Source organism: Equus asinus, chromosome 14 (assembly GCF_041296235.1).
Source record: "Equus asinus isolate D_3611 breed Donkey chromosome 14, EquAss-T2T_v2, whole genome shotgun sequence".
NCBI classification, from domain to species: domain Eukaryota; kingdom Metazoa; phylum Chordata; class Mammalia; order Perissodactyla; family Equidae; genus Equus; species Equus asinus.
In genome coordinates, this window is record NC_091803.1 from 16,016,590 (window position 1) to 16,038,777 (window position 22,188).

General features: G+C 59.8%; 3 protein-coding genes across 9 annotated transcripts; 1 reads left to right on the forward strand and 2 right to left on the reverse strand.

Moving 5' to 3' along the window:
- Positions 1-420: 420 nt before the first annotated feature.
- Positions 421-9,328, reverse strand: ALKBH4 (alkB homolog 4, lysine demethylase). Its single transcript, XM_014853913.3, has 3 exons — positions 9,142-9,328; positions 6,837-7,034; positions 421-3,888 (listed from the first exon to the last, which is right to left on the reverse strand). Exons 1-3 carry the CDS (start codon positions 9,262-9,264, stop codon positions 3,301-3,303), a joined length of 909 nt encoding a protein of 302 aa, XP_014709399.1. The 5' UTR covers positions 9,265-9,328; the 3' UTR covers positions 421-3,300.
- A 36-nt stretch (positions 9,329-9,364) lies between these two features.
- LRWD1 (leucine rich repeats and WD repeat domain containing 1) lies at positions 9,365-16,173 on the forward strand. Of its 7 annotated transcripts, none has more exons than XM_044746269.2 (15): positions 9,365-9,594; positions 10,105-10,339; positions 10,455-10,571; positions 11,013-11,153; positions 11,407-11,511; positions 11,782-11,895; positions 11,974-12,088; positions 12,296-12,405; positions 12,613-12,820; positions 13,338-13,410; positions 13,506-13,649; positions 15,151-15,239; positions 15,428-15,583; positions 15,675-15,787; positions 15,886-16,158. In XM_044746269.2, exons 1-15 carry the CDS (start codon positions 9,515-9,517, stop codon positions 16,024-16,026), a joined length of 1,941 nt encoding a protein of 646 aa, XP_044602204.1. In that variant the 5' UTR covers positions 9,365-9,514; the 3' UTR covers positions 16,027-16,158. The 7 variants fall into 7 exon arrangements, with proteins under 7 accessions (XP_044602204.1, XP_044602205.1, XP_070340497.1 ...); XM_044746270.2 differs by having other exon boundaries at positions 13,509-13,649; positions 15,886-16,109; XM_070484396.1 differs by lacking the exon at positions 15,428-15,583 and having other exon boundaries at positions 13,509-13,649; positions 15,886-16,173.
- POLR2J (RNA polymerase II subunit J) lies at positions 16,108-20,242 on the reverse strand. Its single transcript, XM_014853914.3, has 4 exons — positions 20,086-20,242; positions 18,681-18,770; positions 17,488-17,662; positions 16,108-16,689 (listed from the first exon to the last, which is right to left on the reverse strand). Exons 1-4 carry the CDS (start codon positions 20,136-20,138, stop codon positions 16,654-16,656), a joined length of 354 nt encoding a protein of 117 aa, XP_014709400.1. The 5' UTR covers positions 20,139-20,242; the 3' UTR covers positions 16,108-16,653.
- Positions 20,243-22,188: the final 1,946 nt, after the last annotated feature.

Below are 22,188 nucleotides of genomic sequence, written 5' to 3' on the forward strand. Positions count from 1 at the left end.
GCCCTCCTGCTCCTCCTAACATTGCTGGTCACCAGCTGGTGTCCTAACAGACTCCCCAGGCTAGGGGTTGGGGGGGAGAGGTGGACTGTGGAATGGACTGCAGGGCACTCAGACCCAGACATGCCGAGGTCTCCCAGGTGGGACCCCCAGATCTGAGTGCCTCTGCCTGCCGCTCCCTTCCCGAGGGAGGCTCTCCTGTCCCAGAAACATGGCAAGGGGCAGCCCATGTGTGGCGGAGCGCCACCAGAGCCCCTCTGGACAGGGCGACTTGAAGGCCCCCACACCCTCCTGGAGGAGCCTCCAGAGCTCTGGCTTCATGGGGCCTTCTCCACCCTGGGGACCTGTGGCGCAGGGGCTGGGGTCCAGCCGGGCAGCAGGAGTGCGATCCCGCCCGCAGCCTGGTGACACTCAGGAGGAAGCTCCCAGACATTCTGTTTTGTCTTTATTTTTTCTTTTCCTCCCCAAAGCCCCCAGGTACATAGTTGTGTATTTTTAGTTGTGGGTCCTTCCAGTTGTGGCATGTGGGACGCCACCTCAGCATGACCTGACGAGCAGTGCTGTATCTGTGCCCAGGACTTGAACCAGCGAAACCCTGGGCCACCAAAGCAGAGCGCGCGAACTTAACTACTCGGCCACAGGGCTGGCCCCCACCAGACATTCTGTTTTGTGACAGTCATTCACCCACTGAGGTAGAGGCCCCCTTCTAGGGAAGAATTTCTGTCCTTTATTATTTTTAACTTCCTGGCACTTCAACCCAGAGGCTCCTAGGAATCAGGTGTGCAAAGCAGCCGGCACCACTGTATGGACAGGTTCTGCCCATCCAGGGGGCAGACCGCCTCTGCAGCCCAGGAGGACTCCCCAGGGCTCAGGAACCCGAAGATCTGGGCTCGCTACAGAGCCGTGGCCGGCAAGCCCACTCCACGGACCATTTCCCCAGTGCGCTCAGCAGCCTGCCCTGGCCAGGACCACGTACCGCCCAGCCGCTGCTCAGAGAAGCGTCAATCTTGACTTGGCTGCTTCCGGAAGGCTGTGAGGTAGGGTGCACAGAGCCCTGGGTGGGCCCCAGTGGGCAAGGTGGGACAGGAGCGAGGCCAGAGACTCCTGCTAGCCCATTTAGAACCCGCAGAACCCTCCTAGCCCCTGATGTCTGTGGGTCCCCACGCATCGCTGGGGACGGTGCAGGCAGGTTCTACACGAGTCTGCGCAGGAATAACCCGGAGGAATCTCCCTGGACGGAGCTCAGCCCTTCCGCCCCATGAGGAGCAGCCTGTGCCTCACCGCTACCCACCTCCCCCCCCCCCCCACCGCCCAACAAATAAACGGCCTGAGTTTCCTCAACATTTTTCTACAGCAGGGCAGGCTGAGGCGTGTCAGCTGAGCTCCCTGCGACTCTGGAAGAGGGAACTTCCATGTGAGCATGTCCCCGGGGGCCTGTGCCTTCTAGTCTGTCACTGCAAGAGCCTTGGAACAGGCAGACAGTCAGCACTGCATCCGCCTGGCACTTAGGGAAAGCGTGCTGAATGCAGGAATGGCCACCTGAAATACAGGGTTAGACCGCGTACCCCTCAGGCTGTGGCTCCTGGGGGCAGCCCCTCAGACCCGTCAAGGGCAGTGGCTGAAGCACCCCAGCCACCTCAGTGGGTGGCCTGAGCAGCGGATGCTCGAGTGAGACAGTGGGCACACGTGCCTGATGGTCTTCATGTAGTAGCTTCCAGGTCACAACATTGACTGTGACGTGATGGAGCACATCCCGCGGTGTCCCCTGCAGGGCCATACTGACCATCACGGCAGGGAGCACGTCCTGTGCTGTGTTCTGCATGGTTTTGAAGGGCCCACTGTCAAGCCCTCACAAGCACTGGGTGATTCCAGGGGTAACGGGCTTTGCCGAGTGGCTCCCCTAGCCTTAACAGGCCTCTCCCCAATGGGTCTGGGTGTGCAGCGTTCCCCCCAGAGCCCTCTGTCAGCAGAGCATCTTGCAGGCTCCACGCAGCAGAGCGGGCTGCTCCAAGGCCCAGCCTGTGAGGGCAGAGGCTCCCCGCTGGCCCCAGTGGAGCAGGCAGCCCGCAAGCCTGCTTGGCTGCGCAGATGCAGCAGGATCGCTGGAGCTCCACCCAGCCTTGCATCCGAATGGGACCTGGAGCCGGAGCTAGAGGGCTTGCAGGGAGGTCACAGTACCTTGGAGGAAGCTGTCCTCAGCCCTCCTGCTCCGAGCAAGCTGACCCAGGGAGCGGCAGTCAAGGTGGCTGGGAGCCCAGCACCCCCGCACCGGCAGCTGGGCTCCCTCAGCCACTAGAAGCCCAAGCAGCCTCTCCACTGGGTCTGTGCAGGGTTCCCCAGCCCGAGCCAGTGGCCTGGCAGCCGCGATGCCACTCTGCAGATAGCGCACAGTGGTCAGCGGCTCCCCTACCCTGACAGCTCTCAGAAAGTTCCAGAGTGACTGTGAAGACCAGTGCTGACGTGAAGCTTTCTGGGCTGTGATGGGGCCCTGCTCCCCAGAGTTTGGCTCCCAGCATGTGGCCAGTGAGCCGAGTGTACTTTGTCATAGAAGCAGCAGGAAAGAGGGCTGGCCATGCAAGCCAGGGCCCACGCCATCGCCCTCAGCCTCCACGACCTGCTCCCCACCTGGCCGCAGGTGCATCAGGACAGCCACCCATCCAGAAAGTGCCAGAAAGTGAAGCACTTTGTGCTGTCCTGGGAGCTGAAGAGATGTTCCCCCCACCCCCCCCACTTTTTAACAGTATTGTGGGGGCGGGGGGGTACCCGACTCTCAGGAGAGAGTTCCCTGTCCTCATGGATCTCGCACCCCCAGGGTCAGGCACAACCAAGCAGAGCCTGACTCAGAAGCTCTCACCCGCCCTGAAGTCTGAAACAATAAAAACCTCAGATCATCTGCCAGTTCCGTTCTCCAATCCAACACGCTACCCAAATGACAGGACCACAGGTGGGACGTCGGAAAACCGTGTTAGAGGCAGATAAAGGAGAGAATGGTTTTAAGTGGTGCCAACGATTTTTAAGCTCAAATTATGCCACTGCCCTCAAAATGTGACAAATTAAATAACTCGAACAAGTGGCCATGGTGCAGGTCAAAGGGGACTGACCTGAGAGACCCATCAAAACCAGTGCCCGGGCAGGGTTCCCACTGCCGTGGCCTCAGGGGGTCGTGCAGTCTCCTCTCTAAACCCAGTGAGCTGGGAAGAAAGGCCCCAGTGCCGGGCTTCCCCTCAGCCCTGGCACGTGGTCAACTCTGGCGCCGGTGGCCCCAGCCACACCCTGCGCCAGCTCCTGTCCCTGGCAGGCGGCTCACATGGGCCTCCCTTGGAAGGAGAGAGAGATTTGCAGGAGCTCCTGCCCCAGTTCTTGCTGCTTCCCGCCAGGACAGAACTCGGCCGACAGCTCCCTGAAGGTGGCGCACACGCGGCGGGCCTGGATGTGTCGCCGGTGGATGGCGTGCTTCCACTGGTGGCGCGCGGCTCCCGTGAGCACGAGCAGAGAGCGGCAGGGCAAGGGCACGGCCACCTCCACCTCCTGGCACAGGACGGACCTGCTGGGGGCCATCACACCTTCCACCAAGGCCTCTGGGAAGCCCGACGGGGCCAAGCAGAGCAGCAGGCTGCCGGGCGCCTCCCGGGACATGGACAGCACGGTGGGGGACAGGAGGTTGAGGCTCACCAGCCGCTCCCCCCACAGCCAGGCGTCGTCCAGGTGGGGGTCAATGGCCGAGCCACGCTCAGGGCAGTAGTCCAGGTTGCACTGCTCCACAGGCCGGAAGTCCTCCAGGATGGGGTAGAGGCCCATCCTCCGCACCACCTCCCGGCTGAAGCTGGGGAGGCCTCTGAAGCCAGCGGTCTTTAGCTTCTGCTTCCGAAAGTTGACTTTGGGGCCATAGTCCTGAAGGACGAGGACAAGAAAGAAGTGGAGAAAGTGTGAGTTTACAGAAACAGGATCACAGACCAGGTAGGAAGAATTCAATGACAGCAACCAAGACAAGCAAAAATTCCTGACTTCGTGGATCTGACATTCTAGCAGGAAGAGGCCAACACCAAGGAGGTGTAAATAAACGGCCAACAGCAGATAGCAGTAAATGCTAAGGAGAAAAATAAAGCAGGGAAGGGGGATAGGAAGTGTCGAGGGGATGTCCTAGCCCAGGTACCGCAGAAAGCAGAGCCGAGACAAGGCCCGTGGGCAGGCGGCCTGTTCCAGGACGTGATGCAAAGGAGTAAGGATCTGGGAAGGATGAGCAGCGAGGGCGAGAAGGCCAACCCAAGGCAGCAGCATTGCCGGTCAGCGCCGGGCACAACTGGGCTTCAGAACCACGAGGGCGAAGAGAGCACATGACCCAGAGTTCCACTCCTAGCTACACACCCAAAGGAACTGGAAACAGGCGTCTACACAGAAACTTGCACATGAACGTTCACAGCAGCACTATTCACAACAGCCAAAAAGTGGAAACAACCCAAGTGTCCACCAACGGATGAATGGATGAACGACGTACTTCTGCACAGTGGAACATCGCTTGGCCCAAGAAAGCAGTGAGGCGCTGATGCAGCGCCAAAGTGATGAGCCCTGAAGACGTCACGCTAACTGAAAGACACCAGACGCAAGGGTCACGTCTTATATACTCGCGTTTATGTGAAACGTCCAGGACAGGCAAGTCCACAGCGACAGAAGGCGGATCAGTGGCTGCTGGGGAACAGAGGAGTGGAGTGACTGCCAATGGATTATCACCACCTTTGGGGTGATGAAAATGTTCTGGAACTAGGTAGTGGTGATGGTTGCACAATATGGTGAATATACTAAAAATCAAACCACTGAACTGTGCCCTTGAAGTGGGTCGATTTCATGGCAGGTAGCCGCTTTCTAAAAAACAAAAACACATCAGAGAGGAGCCTTCTGGAACACAACTCAGATTTGTAGGCTGAGCGATGAAAGAGAGGAGCGTTTATCCGCAGACTCCTGCCCCCTCGGGTGCCCCTCCTGTGGAGGGGGGCTCCGCCCGGTGGAAATGTCCTGGCCCCTCCAGGCTCTGCAGGTCGCAGAGTGCCGGGGCGAGGCAGCTCCTGCAGGCCACCCCTTGTGGCAGCAGGCAGAAGCCTGAGATGGAGTGCAGGGCGTAGAGGAGCAAAGCCCGAGTATTTAAGGAACACTGAGGAGGCTGGGTGACTGCCCTAGGCGACACGCTGAGAGCAGAAGTAGACACGAAGGGTGGGCTGGCCGCCAGTGCAGGGCCTTCCAGGGCCCTGTAAGGACTCTGCCTTTGGGCTGAGAGGGGAGGCTCTGCAGGCTCTGTGACAGAGCGGTGACTCGACTGGACAGGACATCAGCAGGGTCACTTTTCTCTCTACTGAAGCTGACCGCAAAGGGCGAGGGCTGCTGCGGGAAGCTCCTGCACCTGGGGGTGGCGATGGGGGGGTGTTCTCAGATTCGGGGTATGTTTGAAGGAAGAAAGAGCTGACAGGAACTACCAAGGAGAGACAGAGAGAAATCTGGAAAGACCCATGGCTTCCGGCCTGAGCAGGTGGAAGATGGAGCTGGCTGAGATGGGGACACTGAGGGGCTGCAGCTGGGGGCAAAGAGCCAGAGCCCGGTGCAGGGTGTGACCAAGAGAGAAGCCTGGGTGGGAGGTACGAACATGGGTGTCCCGAATACGCCAACAGCGTGCGCAGCCTCGCGCAGAGCAGCCAAGGAGCGTCCACAGAAGGGAGAGAAGAGCCCCAAGGACCGAGCCTGCGGATGGGCTGGGTTTAGGGCATGGAGGTCAGCACTGGACGCGGGTTTTGAGAGGGTTAAGGGAGGAGAGGAATTGAAGAGATCCAACAGCTCTTGCGAAGTTCTGCTGCAGAGACAAGTGAGATGGAGCTCACCGGTAGGCTGGTGGAAAAGACCCAGCTGAGGCAAATCTGATCTCGAGGAGAGAGAGGGGAACAACGCTGGACAGTGTCTTCCGAGCAGGAGGGGACAGCATCCAGCCACAGCTGGCCAGGGGCTCAGGTAAGGGGAACAGTGTCGGCACAGCACAGGCAGCTGTGTTCTCAGGGAGGCCCGGTCATCAGCGGAGTGGGGAGTGAAAAGAGAAGGTGTGGAAGGAGAGCAGCAGAGTGAACGAGCCGGGGTGAGGGCGGTGTGTCTGCCGGAGCAGGAAAGGCCCAGCTCGAGGTAGAGAGCAGAGCTGGGGAGCCCCGCCAGCAAGCCTCAAGTGGGTGCCCAGGGGCGGGGTGGGGCTGGACTCAACCAGGGCTGTGGGTGAGGGCAAAGAGTACAACAAATGGAAGAGACAGTGTAACTGGCCATGGTATGGAAGTTGGTGAGGAAAGCCGACGGGCCGGGGAGGCAAAGAGAAAGGCAGCCTGATGGCTGGCTCGAGGTCCTTGGGGAGTGGAGGATCGCTGGAGCCCAGGAACGGAGGGAGGAGGGAGCTGTGACCCCCGACACAGGGAAAGTGCAGGATGTGGAGGCCCGATCAGCAGAACAGGTGCGAGGAGACGACAGTGATGGGGAGAGAATTTCAGACAGGAAGGCACCTGGTAGCCTTCAAGAAACCCTCCTCGATCCTTACCCCGACCATGACCGTGACAGTCACCAGCACCAGGCCAGCTAGAGAAAGGCGCGGAAAGAGCTGAGCGGCTGTCTGCTTTAGATCCCCCTTGCCAACGCACACCACTCAGCAGCCCTGCCCACCGTGCCCTGAGGTCAGGGGGCTTGCCCCTCGATGGCCCTGGGGGCCGAGGGGTGTGGCTGAGGAGGAGAGCACTGAGAGGGAGGTGAGCAAAGAGGCTCCGGACAAGGAGTCTGGAGGGGCCCAGCGGGGCGACCGTCCTCCCAGCTCTGGGCCCGCCTACCTGCTTCCTCCGTCCAGACTGTGAGGGCTTCCAGGGCTCCCGGTCCATGAGCTGCACCATCTCGGCCTCCTCCTCCCGGGTCACGAAGTCCTCTATCACCGTCACACCCGGGAAGGGGAAGGCCCAGCCTTCGAAGTCAGACTCCTCGGCCCCCACGGCCCAGCCAGTGTCAGAGTAGTAAATGAAACGGTGTGTTTTCTGCACAAGAAAGAAGGGGTCCTGGAGCCACTGGAGCCCTGCCTCAGCACACGGGTGCCCCTGAGGCCCCTCGCGAGCAGCCCCTGCCGGATGGGTCATCCTCCCCCAAAGCCACTTTGGAAGGCAGCTGGAGTCCAGAAGGAGGCAGAACCTCCTGGGAAGGGCCCTAAGCCCTCTCCTTTTTCACTTTCCTCATAACAAGGAAGAGCATCTGCATGATCATGTTTCACTCTCCAATTTACAGATGAGGCTCAGCAAAGTTAAGGAACTAGCCCGAGGCTGCACAGCCAGGAAGCAGCCTCAGATTCCACACTGTTGCCCCCTGGCAGTGGCTGTGGCTGTGGGGCATCTTCTGTCCTTCCAGCCTCTGAGGATTAAAGTGTGTGAAAGCATTCTGCCTAGACCAGGAGTTCGAGAAATATGCTACCCCTAAAGCTGAGGCCCCGGGGCTGCCCAGGGAGGGAGCGGCACACGCTGGGAGGCTGGAGGGGAGAAGCCCTTTCCAGCCGAGGCAGGGACGTTTCTGGGCCCTGCCCTATGCTGTGGCAGCCACAGGCGCTGCCTCAATTTCCCTTCGAGAAAGATCAGAATTTGCCAGTCCTCCTCGAGGAGTGCCAGCCTAACGACCTCCTGCCACAGGGCCTTCAGGACCTGCCTCAGGTTTCGAGGGGGGCCATCCTCGTCCTGGGCAGCCCCTGCCAGTGGTTCTGTCCAACACGGGACTCCCTAATGGGCAGTCTTTGCTTGGGAGCTTCCGGCTGGGTTGGCTGTGACTGTCAGATCTACAGGCAGTCTGGGGTCCTCCCTGCCCAGTGAATTCTGCTTCCTCCCCTTTATGTTCCATAGGCATTGCTACCACCCCACCCCATCCTGAACCACCATGTTCTCTCTCCTGGCACCTCACACGGGACACGCTGGACATTTCACTTGTCCCCCAGCCATCAGGTTGGGAAGGTGCTACCCCCACAGAGCCTGTGTCTCCGCACCCATAGTCACGGCACTGTTCAGACTTTTGGCTTTTTTTTTGGGGGGGGGGGTGAAGAAGATTGGCCCTGAGCTAACATCTGTACCAATCTTCCTCTATTTTGTATATAGGATGCTGCCCAGCATGGCTTGATGATCAGTGCCATGTACACCCAGGATCCGAACCCGTGAACTTAACTGCTATTTAAAGTTTTTAATTGTGGTAAAGTAGCACATTCTGTTTATCCATTCGTCTGTCAATGGACACTAGAGTTGCTTCCACCTTTTAGCTGTTGGCATAGTGCTGCTATGGACATGGGTTTGCAAATATCTCTTCCAGACCCCGCTGTCAGTATCTTTCGGGTATCTACCCAGAAGTGGAAGGGCTGGACCGTAGGTAATTCTACTCGTAATTTTCTGAGGAACTGCTAAACTGATCCCACAGGACCTTCCAAGCTCTTACCAGGAACACTGCCACAGTTTCTTGTCTGGCTTCCCAGCCTCCACACCTTCCTGTCCGCCCCACCCCTCCCACGATCTTTCCCAAATTCACTTGTAACTTCCTTTAAAACCCTCAGGAGCTCTCCACAGCCTCAGGACCAGTGCAGCCTTGCCAGGCCCCAGCGACAGTATCACCCCCTCACCGGAAGCATCACGCCGTCTGAGCACACGCACCTCCCCCAGGCCTTTGCCCAAGCAGTCCCCCCGCTGGAACGTCCTTGCGCAGCTCAAAGGCTCTGAGTCCTTTTTGGTTAATTAATTGCATTAATTTCCTCCTTGCCCATTTCCGTCCAAGGCCTTCTGGGGCCCTCTGCCCTGGTTTTCGGACCCTCTTCTCGTTCCGTGTCGTGTCCCCGCGGGCCCGTGAAGCTCCAAGCCCCAGATACAGGGGGCGATGTGAAGGTTTGCTGTCAGACTCCCCCGCAGCCCCAGAGGCGCGCTGTGGTCGGACTGCACCCGCGTCCCAGCCCCTTCCCGACTCCAAGCCTCCTCCTCAAAGCCCTCACCTCCTCTCCCCGCAACGCCCCACCGCGAGGGCCCCTGACACCGTTCGATCTGGGGCCCGTCTTCATGGCCAACCTGGGCCTCAGTTTCCCCATATGAAGAGCGGAGCCGCGGGTGCGGCTCCTCTCCCAGACCTCACCTGCGGTGGGTGCTGCCAGGGTGGGTCCCCTCCGCGCTGCCGCTCGCAGATCAGACAGGTCCGGATGCCCTTGCAGCCGCATTCCCGAAGGACCTCGGGGGCTGCCACTGCCGCAGCCGCCATCGCCGCGTCCTGGCGCGCAAGGCGCAGGCGCGGAGCCGCGGGCCGGGGGGCCGCTGGGAGTTGTAGTCCGCGCGCAAGGGCGCGAGGTCCTCAGGGCACGAGGTCCGCGAGCTGCTTCCTTCCGGTCGTCTCTGCCACCAGGCTCGCGCGGCGCCACCTCCTGGGCTCGCGCGGCGCCACCGACGGGAGAAGCGGGCTCGGCCGCCGCTGGTGCCGCCGATCGGGCCCGCGCGGGCCGCGCCTCCTCGCCATGGGCCCCCTCTCAGCGCGGCTGCTGATGCAGCGGGGGCGACCCAAGAGCGACCGGCTGGGCAAGATCCGGAGCCTGGAGTAAGAGGCGGGCCGGGGATGACTGGGGGTCCGCGGCGCCGAGGCCACACAGCCCGCCTCCCGGGCTGTGGTCGCCGGGCGGGCGGGAAGAAGGGCGGGGACCCTTGCCGACTCCCTGCCCGGCCCCGTAACGGCCCTCTCGGTTCGGCGAACTCTCCTAATCGCTGGGGCCAAACGCCGTCCTCTCGTTACGAGATGGGCCGAGCTGGCTCCAAGTGGCCTTTCCCCTGAAGAAGGCCCGGGCTGCTGGGGAGTCTTGCAGAAAGAGTACTGAGCAACCTGTTGCGACAATTACAGAGGAGCGCCCCCAGAGAGTCAGGAAAAGCATCCTGAGCGGGCCATGCTGCCCGAGTTCTAAGATTAAAAAAAAGCGGGATGTTGGGGAGAGGCTGTGCATGCGCAAGAGAGGCCAGGTGAAAACGCCTTCGGAGGCCCCTGGGCTGCCAGAGGCGGGGCGAGGAGGCCCGCCTGCCCCTGAGCCCTCCTGGTCTGCCCCTCATCTCACCCCAGCCTGTCAGGGCTGAAGCTGCTCTCTGAGCACTTGGACCCCAAGCTCCTGAGCCGCCTGACACAGCTGCAAGAGCTGGACCTCTCCAACAACCAACTGGAGACGCTGCCTGCCAACCTGGGCCTGTCCCACCTGCGCATCCTCCGCTGCGCCAACAACCAGCTGGGGGACGTCACTACCTTGTGCCAGTTCCCACAGCTCGAGGAGCTCAGCCTAGAGGGCAACCCCTTCCTGACAGTACGTGGGGGACCCCCAGCCCCATGCCCAGGGCCAGCACTCTGTTGGGCTCGGGCTCAGCAGCGCCTGAGCCTGGGGCTAGGCACCCCCAAGCCACTCCTTCTTCATCCCCCAGGTCAGTGACAACCTGAAAGTCTCGTTTCTCCTGCCCAAGCTCCGTAAGGTCAATGGCAAGGATGCTTCCTCCACTTCCTCTCAGGTGGAGAGCCTGAACCGGGAGCTGACCAGCAGGGTGAGGGAGCTGGGAGGGGTCTGGGCCTTGGGAGGAGTCGGGGACCTTGGGGATGGGGTGACAGAAGTGCACATTTGGAGGTCTCTTGGGGGTAACAGAGGCTCTTCGCCCCTTAGCCCCTGGCCTGATGTGCCGCTCTGAGCCTGGCTGTGGTGTTTGGCCTCTCGTGCTTGGAGGTCGTGCCCTCCCATGTGCAGGCCGGGGCCCCGCAGGGGAGGCTGAGACGCCGTCACAGTGCCTTTACCCTGGGCCAGCCCCTCCTCCTGGGGCTGGTACTCGTGTGTGTTGCTTAGGCTTGTTCAGCCTGCAGCTGAGAAGGCTGTGGTTTGCAGGAGGCAGGGAGGTGGAGACAGCCGTGCCCGTGAGGTTGGAGGCAGAGGTGCCATGAAGGGTCCGGGAGAGCTGGGGTGGGCTGGGCCTGAATCTGGTGCCTGGTGCCAGGTCACAGCTCACTGGGAGAAGTTCATGGCTACCCTGAGCCCAGAGGAGGAGGCGGAGAAGGCCCAGGAGGACTTTGTGAGGTCTGCCATCAGGGATGTCCGCTATGGGCCCGAGTCCCTCAGCGAGTTCACCCAGTGGCGGGTATGTCCTCACCCCACTGTGCTGGGGGTCATTTCTCCCAGCTCCTTGCTGGCTTCCGTGCCCTGAGCTGCCCTGGAGGTCTCTGGCCATGAGGGGCAGTGGGGACCAAGGCGGGTCAGGGAAGGCAGCCCTATGGGCTGGAAAGGGCCTTTCCTGCCTTGGAAAGCACAAGCTCCCGCTGTCCAGGCATCTGGGGAGGGGCTGGGGGCCCCCAGGACTATGCTCAGCTCCCTGATGGCCTGGCCCCATCCAGGTGCGGATGATCTCTGAGGAACTGGTGGCCTCTGGTGGGATTCAGGTACATGAGGCAGACAGGCCGGAGAGGCCCTCAAAAGCCACAGCTGCCCAGGAGCCCAGGGTGAGTGTGGTTCCATGCAGCTCCCCGGGCTCCTAGGGCCTGCCTTGCCCTTCCTGCCTAGGGAGGCTGCAGGGAAGAGGGGGCCCAGGAAATGAGCCAGGAGACAGTCTCTGATGCCCATGCTAGTTCCCTCTGACCCTGGACCAGCCCTTGTCTCCCACACCATGGAGGGTGCAGTCCAGCCTGTGATGGGGAGGAGGAAAGCCTGGACGGATGAGCTCATGGTCACCAGGCCCTCAGCCCTCCCCTGGCCCCCTGCCCCCTCCACAGGCCAAGCCAGGTGCCTTGAAACGGCCGGATGATGTCCCACTCAACCTCTCTCCCAACAAGCGGGTGTGCACCGCCCCGGTGGAGGGCAGCCCCGTGGGCTCTGATGACAGCCAGGTAACCTAGCAAGGTGGCAGGGAGCATGTGGTGGGGAGCTAGGGCTGGGGCTGCCATGACCCCACTCTTCCCCCACAGCCTGCCCCGAAGCTGGAGCCCCTGCACTTCCTACAATGCCACAGCAAGAACAACAGCCCTCGGGACCTGGAGACGCAGCTCTGGGCCTGCGCCTTCGAGCCAGCTTGGGAGGAGGGTACATGCATGGTGGGCAGGCAGGGACAGGGCGGGGGCCAGAGGGAACAAGAAGGGAACCTAGGAATGCCGCCTGGAGGGGGCCGCCTGCGTGGATGGGGAATCTGGAGGAACAGAGAGCTTAAAAGTATTGTCAAGGCCAGGAAGAGGGAGCTGCAGACGGGAACTTTACAGACAATGTTTTTACTAGGCTGACCCCTCAAAACAGGGCATGTAGGGGCCACATCCCAGACTGTGGCCACGTGTGGCGGGGAGGCTGTGTGTGTGATAGACTGCCAGACGGGCATCGTATTGCACAAGTACAAGGCGCCAGGCGAGGTGAGTGCCAGGGCCTGCTCCTGCAGGGTGGCAGGCAGAGCCTTGACTCCTGGGGGCGGGAGTGTTGTCTTGGGGGTCCAGGCTCGGCCTCCTATGCACCAGGTGACCTTTTCTTTGCTGCTGGGCCTCAGTTTCCCAGCCTATCCTGCATGCCTGTGCACACACGCAGCTCTGCCCCTCGGTGACCATGCCCCCTCTCCCCCTAAGGAGTTCTTCTCCGTGGCCTGGACAGCCCTGATGGTGGTCACTCAGGCAGGCCACAAGAAGCGCTGGAGCGTGCTGGCGGCTGCAGGCCTGCGGGGGCTGGTCCGGCTGCTGCACGTGCGTGCCGGCTTCTGCTGCGGGGTCATCCGGGCCCACAAGAAGGCCATCGCCACCCTCTGCTTCAGCCCCACCCACGAGACCCACCTCTTCAGTAAGACCCTCTCCCCATCCCCCGGGGGCTCCCCAGCACCCCCGTCCTGCAGCCCAATGCCTCAGTGCTCCCTGGGATGGTGGGAGCTCATGTGGCTGGTGGGCCTTACACTGGGCTGCGAGATCGGCTCTGTCTGTGGTGGGACCAACGTGGCTTCACGGACAACTGACTGGGCTTCGGACCCTACTTTTCCTCCTGCTCTGTGGCCTTGGAGCTTTCCAGCAAGCTGAGCCACTCTGTCTGACCTGGGTGATACCCTTGGCCCTCAGGTGTGGTGAGCCCAACAAGGGTGTTGTGTGAGCAGAGGCCTCCAAAAGATGGCTGCCTGGCGTGGGGTGCATTAGGTTAGAGCGGGACAGGGACTGTAGGTCCTTGAGTTCTCTGTCTCTCAGCCATGGCCCTTCCTCCCGGCCTTGGAGGGTTGGCCTTGGGACCATGGTCTCAGCCTGGGATATAGCCTGCAGGAGGGAGCAGGGCCTCCTCAGGGCCACCTGTCCTCTTCCCATCGCCTCTTCAGCGGCCTCCTATGACAAGCGGATCATCCTCTGGGACATTGGGGTGCCCAACCACGATTATGAATTCCAGGCCAGGTGATGCTTGGGGGGAGGGCTGGGGGGAGGGAATGGCTGCTAGGGTGAGCAGACCCCTGGGTCCATGGGCTCATGCTGTCTCTCTCATGTGCCAGCAGCCAGCTGCTCACGCTCGATACCACCTCCATCCCCCTGCGTCTCTGCCCAGTGGCCTCCTGCCCAGATGCCTACCTGCTGGCTGGCTGTGAGGGTGGCTGCTGCTGCTGGGATGTGCGGCTGGACCAGCCTCAGAAGAGGAGGTGAGGCCAGGCGGGGATGCCTTGAAAGCCAAGCCTCTGAGCCAGGTGGCTGCCAGTCCAGATGTCCGACCCCAGGCACACCTGCCAGGGGTGGTGCCCAAACCACATGCCCCATCCCACCTCCTCCTAGTCTCTCGAGGAAACGCCCAAGTGACCCATTCCTTCCCTGGTGTTGGGCTGGGGACTGGGCTGTGATCACCTCCCCTTCAACCTGGGGCTTCACCAACCCCAGGTCCTGCCACCCCCCAGCAGAGTGACCTTTCTCTGTCCTAGCATAATTTTCTCATCTGTAAAGTGGGGACAGCAACTTGCATCCCAGGACTAATGGAGGACAAGAGAGATGTGTCTAGACAAGGATGAGGCCCTGGGAAGGCCAGGGTGAGGCCTGTGGCCCATCTGTACCACCCAGAAGGCCTGAGATGGCTTGGCATAGGGTCCCTGCCCTCGTGGGGCCCACAGCCTAGTCAGGGAGACAGGCCTTAAACAAAGGTGGCCACTTCAAACCCCACAAAGCTACAAAGGAAAGAGAATCAGGTGTCGGTCTGAGAGGGGGACAGGGAGGCCAGTGGGCCTCTGCAGAAGGACCCGTGGTAGACGGATGGGTTCTCAGGCTCCCAGTGTCCCCTGCAAGGGCATCAGGCAGGCAGAGGGAAGGGAACGTGCTCACACAGAGGGAACAGCATGTGCCAAGGGCCGGTGGCGGGGAGAGCTGGCTGACCACCAAAGACTGGCCATGGAAGTCTGGCCACAGCTTGGAAAATTGGAGGAAATGGCACAAGATGAGGTGACAGGGTTACCTGGGCCAGGGTAGGCTGGTGACGTAGCTGCTTGGGAGGGAAGGAGGGCAGGTCTCCACACAGGCTGTGGCTGTTGTCCAGCCATGTGTTGGGGGTGGCCCTGGGCCTGCCCCCTCCCTGCCCACCCACATCTGCCTGGTCCCCAGCCCTGTGTGTGGCCTTCCTCCCGCATCTCAGACGCATCTGCTTCTCATGGTTGCTACTTGGTTGCCTTTCTGGCTCCAGGTGGCCTCTCAGGACTCCAGGCTGCTGCTGCATGGCCTCTCCAAGCAGTGTGACCCCACACACAGTCTCAGCTTGGAAACATTCAGCAGCTACTCCCACTGTCCTCAGGCTCCAAATCTCCCCTCCGGTCCCCAGTGCTCAGCTGCTTGGCGAACTCCTGCTCATCTGTCACTCAGTCCCAGAGACACTGCCTCTTTCCAGAACCTTTCCTGGCCACACAGCCCACTCCCATCCTGGAAGCAGCAGCCCCTCATGCTTCTGAGTTCCCAGCACCTGGGACTCAGTAGCCTGAGGTGCTGGCTCCCACCTCCAGGGCAGAGCGGAACCCCTCCAAGGCCCGGAAGGGGTCTCTCTGGTTGCATCTGTTGACCTTCGCACAGGGCAGAGCCCAGAGTAGGTCCCTGGCAGCCACTTGAGTGGATGAGCAGCTTTTACAAAATGTGTAAGGAGTAGCCCACCAGCGTCTTCTGCCGCCCCAGGGTGTGTGACGTGGAGTTTGTCTTCGAGGGCTCCGAGGCATCTCGACGGCGAGTGGACGGGCTGGCGTTTGTGAATGACGATGTCGTGGGTGAGTGGGCCTGACTCAGAACAGCCTGGCCTCCTGGGACCCACATGGGCCCTGGTAAGGCCTTCATGGGTCACTTCTCCCTGGCCTGGGGTTTAGGTTTGAAGGCTTCAGAGGGGTCCCCACTGTGGGACAGGAAGTGACTGGAGAGGGGGCCCCCCCAGGCACAGTTCTCTATTCTCCCCGCACAGCCTCCAAGGGGAATGGCCTGGGTACCATCTGCCTATGGAGCTGGAGCCAGACGTGGCTGGGCCGAGGAAGCCAGTCCACGGTGGCAGTAGTGGTCCTGGCTCGGCTGCAGTGGTCCCACACTGAGTTGGCTTACTTCTCACTCAGTGCCTGTCCTGGTGAGCCCACCCGCACCGTCCCACCTGCCACCTTTTGGAGCTCTGCCCACCCCCTGCCCCACCTGAGATTCCATTCTCTGTGTCCTGGCAGATGAAGGGATTGTGCTCTGTGGGGACGAGGAGGGCAACGTGTGGGTCTATGACATCAAGCGCATCCTAACGCAGCAGCCTCTGCCACTGGCAGCCCCGCAGGCACCCACGCAGGTATGCACAGCTCACTCCCACCACCCTGCCGGGGCCTGGTGCAGGACAAGGGCCTGGTGTCTAGGAAGCCGGAGCCCAGCCCCCTCTCCTCCCACCAGATCCTTAAGTGGCCCCAGCCCCGGGCCCTCGGGCAGGCAGTGACGAAGACCATGGTGAACACAGTGGTGGCCAACCCCACCTTTACCTACCTCACCGCTCTGACGGACTCCAACATCGTGGCCATCTGGAGGAAACACTAGCCTTGAGCACAAGCTCCTGCCTCTACGCAGAGGCCCATGGACACAACTTAACTTATTCAGCTTTTGCTAATGACAGGGAGCTTTTCACATTTGACTATTTTTATTAAACTCTACTGGGGTAGAGAAGCCTGTGGCAAGCCGTTTGTGGACCCGTCTGCTCCTCCTACTTTGAGTGACAGGCAGAGCTGGCAGCTGAGGCTTCCAGAGCAGAGACTCACGGAAGTCCACGGGTTTTCCGTCCCCTTCTGCTCAAGACCACCTCCTCCCGGGTTCCCAGTTGTCCAGAATGAGCTTGTTCCTACCACCCTCTGACAGAAACCTGAGTCTTTGGGCCAATTCACTCTGAAGCAGAGTGGCTTTGAAACAGGTCATCTACCTCCACCGAGAGTGACAATCCATTTGCTGTGAAGTCCCCCCTGCTTCAGGCCTCATCCGGGTCTTTTCCCTGCCACACTTTATTAGGAAGATAAAACAATCTATGTACAGGACACGTGGGTGTCGGGGGTGAGGGGCTCACTGGGGTTTCTACAAGGAGGCCCACAGCTGGGAGGAGCTGCTCTCCACCTGGCGCCTGGAGAAGGCCCAGTGCAGGATAGGAACTGGCCAAGCGAGACTCCTTCCAGCCCACTATTCGATCCCTTCTTGCTTGTCTTTGATGGCAACCTGGGGGAGGAAGAAGACAGCACACTTAGCTGGAACAACCAGGGTGAGGGCATGGGGAACGCAAGCCCAGCATCCCCGACGGAGGTCCGACAGGAATTCTGGCCCTGCTCCAGAACGCGGCCATGAACTGAACAGAGGCTGCAAACCGGGCCTGAGCAGCTCCAGGGAGCAGGGAGGCCGAGAGCCCCAGGGACCCTCTGAGCCAGCCCTGCCCAACCCATTATTTGTGTGCAGCACATGTCCTGCTGCCTGGTGGGAGGCAGTGGGGCAGAGGCGCCTCCTGGTGAGCATCTGACCTAGATGTGGAAATCTGACAGGATGGATCTTTCCCTCTAAATCCAGTCTAGACTTTGAGGTCCCTGCAGGAACAGGTGTGACCATACCATTTGGCCCTTCCTGGGACCCCACCCTAGGATGAGCTGCCCCCTAGCCAGACAAATGCCCTAGAAGCACCCAGGCCTTACAAACCACAGAGCAGCCAGCACCACAGACAAGAGACTTGGAGGAGCATCCCCATGGGGCACTGCACCCCTTGCTCCCACTGGGACCACGAAGAGCTCACAAGCAGACCCTGGAGCGCTAGGTAAGGTCCCACCCGTGGGTGCAGACAGCAGGCCCCGGGGCTCAACTCCATAACCCCTTAGTCTGTGCTGCCTGAAGGCTGTGGTGGAGGTCCCTGCTCTGTCATCACCTCTGTACACCCCCAAATGAATCAGGAAACCACCCAGGGGTCATCCTAGGCATGAGCGTGAGAACACTGCGGCTCTGGCCATAGAGCCTGCGCATCTGGTTCCTCACCCGGAATCGCTCCTCCAGCAGGGAGAGCTCGCTGATGAGGTCTGTGATGGCATTGGTGAAGGCCTCCTGGGGGCTGTAGTCTGGTGTGGTCTGCACGCGGATGATTATCTTGTGCTCCAAGGGGTGGGGGACTTTGTAGCCAGCAAACAGCACCTGTGGGTCCTTCAGCAGCTGTCTGAGACACAGGGATGGGCAGTGGGAAGGAGGCTGAGCCCAGTGTCCCTGGGGCTTACCAGGCCTTCTAACCAAGGGAGCTTCTTGGTGGGTTGAGGCCTGTAAGCAAGTGCACTGGGGCCAACGCCCCCAAAAACATCTTCCTAGGCAGTAAAACTCCAGTCAGTATTCAGTAAACTAGAACACAAATGCCCCATCCCAGCCCCCAGAGAGCATCTGGCACAGCAAGGAGAGGCAGCAGGGGAGAAGGCCCGGCTCCCAGCAGTTAGTGAAATGGAAGTGGAAGTCCTTTGGGCAACATGGGCTGGCAGCTGCCGTCCACACACGTGGGGACCGTTCTGCAAGGCTGTGGGACGTGAAGTGCACATTGTGTGCTGTGCCCTGGGCAAGCACAGCTGTTCTCCAGAGCAGCTCAGTCAAGTGTGAGCACCAAGAGGCAGCGCCCCAGCACAAGTGGGGACACTGGGCTCACATAGGAGTGGAGCAGCAGGGCCCCAGAAGAGCCCAGGTGCACCACTGGTTTGGCTGAGGGCGGGAGGCATCCGAACAGAAGACGGGCAACCCTGCCCCCTACCTATACCAGGAGACCGGGCAGCTCCTGCTCACGGCCTCAGCACGCAGACCGGGGCGAGCCAGGCCTCACTGATGGCATTTTCAGCAGAACGACAAGTCTCCGGGCCAGAGCGGCACTCACGTCATGACCACCTCCCTGGCCAGGACTTCACAGGTGTAAATAAATACTCACCAACCAATGTCAGGTACCCACCAGGGGCACCGGATGACCACAGAGCCCTCTCCCACCTCCTACTCTACTCAGTTCCAATCTCTGCCACACACATCGGGAACGCCAGGTGTCACCGGGGTCATGTCACAAACGGGCTGGTGGGTGGGAGCTAACCCTGACTGCTTCTCCACGCTCATTAGCACAAAAACACAGTCAAGAAAATCTTCTGGAACTTGCGCTTTGCCTCAGAAAGCCCCACAAAACGCAGCCCGGGAACCTTGGACCTGGAACTTACGATTTAATGATGTTTCCCAGGGTGTGGTCTTCTTTGTTGATGGTGAACAGACAGGCATTGGGCACCTTGGTGTCCTTGTTAATGGTGATCCTAGGAAGAGGAGAGGCAACAGATGGGGGGCAGGGGCTCCCCTCCTCCCCTGAGTCTAAACCCTGCCGTTCACGGCAGACTCAAGTCCCACGTCCTCCTGGAAGCCTCTCCCAATCTCTTCATCCCATAAAGACCCCTGACTCAGAGCGGCAGGGTCTCTCCATCCTGACCCCAGCCACGCCCTCATCCTGGGGGACCCTTGCCCACTCTGGATGGCTCCTTTTTCCTGAAGCAAACTTTCTCAACCTTGGCACCACTGACATTTTAGGCCAGATAGTTCTTTGTAGGGGGCTGTCTTGTACGTTGTAGGATATTAGCAGCACTCCTGGCCCTACCCACTAGATGCCAGTAGCACCCCCCCACCCATGACAACCAAAAATGTTTGCAGGCATTGCCAAAAGCCCCTTAGGGGCAAAATGGTCCCCAGTTGAGAACCGCTGCTCTCAGGGAGACTGAAGTGGCTGGCAAGGGCTAGACCACAGAGTCTGCAGGCCAGGCTGTTCAGAGAAGGAAAGCCCAACCTTTAAGAGGGTCTTCTACGTGCTGAGCCCTGGACTAAGCGCGTGACATAAACTACCTCATTTAATCTCCCCTTAGAGAAAACCCTGTGGTTCAATGCAGTAATAAGCCCATTTTCCAGATGAGGAAAGTGGGCCTCAGGCAGACTGAGTCACTTGCCCAAAGACAGAGAGTCCTTAAGCGGGAGATCCAGGAGCCAAGCCCAGGCTGTCCGACCCCGAGACTACACTCTCCTTCACCCCGCAGGCAGTGAGGGGTCACTGAAGGTTCTACGCAAGAGAATGAAGATCGGATACGAGTCTAGGAACCGCCACCCTGGCTGCAGCACGGAGGACAAAGGCGGCGGGCAGGAAGACGAGCGAGGAGGCTGCCAGATTCCAGAGCAAAAAGACTTTGGAGCCAGTCTGGGTTCGAATGCAGACCCGCCACTTCCTGTGTGCCCAGGGGAGTTACTTAACCTCTCTGAGCCTCAGTGTCCTCATCTGCAAAATGGGGAGACTCACCACCATCTCGCAGGGCTGTGCTTGGTAATTTTTTTATATGCAAGAAATTGTGACTTTAATCTTGTTAGTGCTGGATATTTTTATATTCCTATAAATATTCGTGAGGTTCATTTTGGGATGTGATTAAATTACAGTTTTGTTCTTGCTGTCATCTTACGTTTGGCAGACTCGGCCGAGCGGACGCTCAAGCCAAAGCTGCTTCATTCCCCCCGGCAGGGGACCGGCAGGAGAAGCCCCAAAATCTGCGACCGGCCCTCGGCCCGACCCTCCCCACCCCGGCCCGCTCCACTTACTTCTTCTCGCCCTCGAAGAGCAGGAACGACTCAAAGGCGGGAGGGGCGTTCATCGTAGCTCCGCAAACACCTCCAAAGCAGCAGCTGCCGCCACCGCGGCCTCCAAAGCCCTAAAACACAACCTCTTCCGGGTTAGCGACTGCTTCCGGGTTACGCCGGCGGTGCCAAACCCGCGTGAGGACCGGCTCACTGCCCTCTATCGGACTGGAGGATCTTGCGCAGGCGCGGGAAACGCCCGAGGGAGGGACCGGGGTAGGGGGGCTGGTGGCTCTGCGCATGCGTGAGTCCGGAAGTTCCTCTCGGGGGTTCGCATCTGGGCGCGGTTTGGCGCATGCTCGGAGCGCTGAAGGATGCTCTGTTCGTCCTGAGACATGCTCGTCCAGGCTAAGCCTGAACCATGAGCTGTGCCTCTCTCTGCTCCCCAGGACCCTTGATCCCTCTTTGGAAGTGTGCCCTGGAATACGTAGCAAGAGGCCCCTGAATGGAGAACGGAGCCATGAGGGAGTAGGCAGGTGTGGCCGGCGTGGGGGGGGCGGGGGGGGGGGTCCGGCCAGACAGTTGTGGATGGATAAGCCTCCTGCCCAGGCAGACTGCTACAAGACCCCCGGCTGGCTTGTCACTGGCTTGCCAAGTGGGCTTGTGGCCTACTGAGCTTCTTGTTAGGACGACAGTTGGGTGAGGAGGCAGGTGTACACAGGTGTGAGAGAGGCGCTGCGAGGGATAAGTGTATCAGTCCCTGTTTTGATTTGTTGCTATTTTGCAGGCTATAGCTTAGTATAAGGCCCTACCTGAGCTCTGTGAGGCAACAGGGGCTGGGGTCTCAGATTAGCGACTGGAGCCCTAACAGCTTTCCAGCTGTTCCTCTAGGGCTGGGCAGCAGCCGAGGAGCCCCCAAGGAAATTTGGAGCTTCCACCACCACTTCCTGGCAAAGGCCATTTCCTACTTGAGCCTCGGGCGCTGGGGAGAGGCAATGTCATTTGCTGGAGGCCCACACAGAACCCTGACTCTCCAGGCCAAGTGGGTGGGGGTCTCTAACTGATAAGGAATAGGAGGCAGGGAGGGTAAAGATGCCCCGAGGTTGTAACCCCCACCCTTCTGGGTCATCCTGGAAAAGCTTGGGCCAAAGATTGCCAGGATTACTGTGGCCTGGAGGTGATGAGGCTGGTCACCCTTAACTGGGCTAGGGACAGAGTGGGGAGAGGATTCTTACCCAGCAGGGGCTTCACTCACTCGCCCTTTGATTCCCAGACCGACATGAAAGCCTGGGCTCCAGAAGTTGTCAGCCCTCCAAAGAATCTTCAGCAGCTCAATGCAGATGTGCCCAAAGGGGAGGTCAAGGGACCATTCTCATCTCCTAAGAGAGATAGACCTGCCTGGCACTGCTGTGAAAGGGGCTGCTAGAATGTGGGTGTCAAGAACCATTATCCAACCTTGGAAATAAGGTGAAGGGGGGGAGTGTGGCATAATCTATCAATGTCATACTGGAGCATTGTTGAACAGGCCTGGCCAAGGGTTATTTCATTAACTGGGGCAGAGATCGTAAAATGTGAGGGCTTGCGGACCAAACCAAGCCCGCCACCTGTTTTCTTGTTTGTTTGTTTGTTTGTTTTGAGGAAGATTAGCCCTGAGCTAACATCTGCTGCCAATCCTCCTCTTTTTGCTGAGGAAGACTGGCCCTGAGCTCACATCCGTGCCCATCTTCCTCTGCTTTATATGTGGGACGCCTGCCACAGCATGGCTTGCCAAATGGTGCCATGTCCACACCCGGGATCAAACTGGCGAACCCCAGGCCACCAAAGCAGAACGTGTGAATTTAACTGCTGTGCCACCGGGCCAGCCCCCAAGCCACCTGCTTTGTACATAAAGTTTTATTGGACTCAGCCACGTCCATTTGTTTACTCATCGTCTGTGGCTGCTTTTGTGCTACAATAGTAATTTTGACCAAAACTTGCACGCCTGGGCCTTTGCAGAAAAAGCTTGCTAATCCCTAATCTCGGGGAATGGACCGTGTTTAATTTGATGTATATTATTCCATTAGAGCCCAGACACTGAAGTTACCTATTAACCTGTAGGTTTCTATCTCATAGAGAAGAAAACTCCAT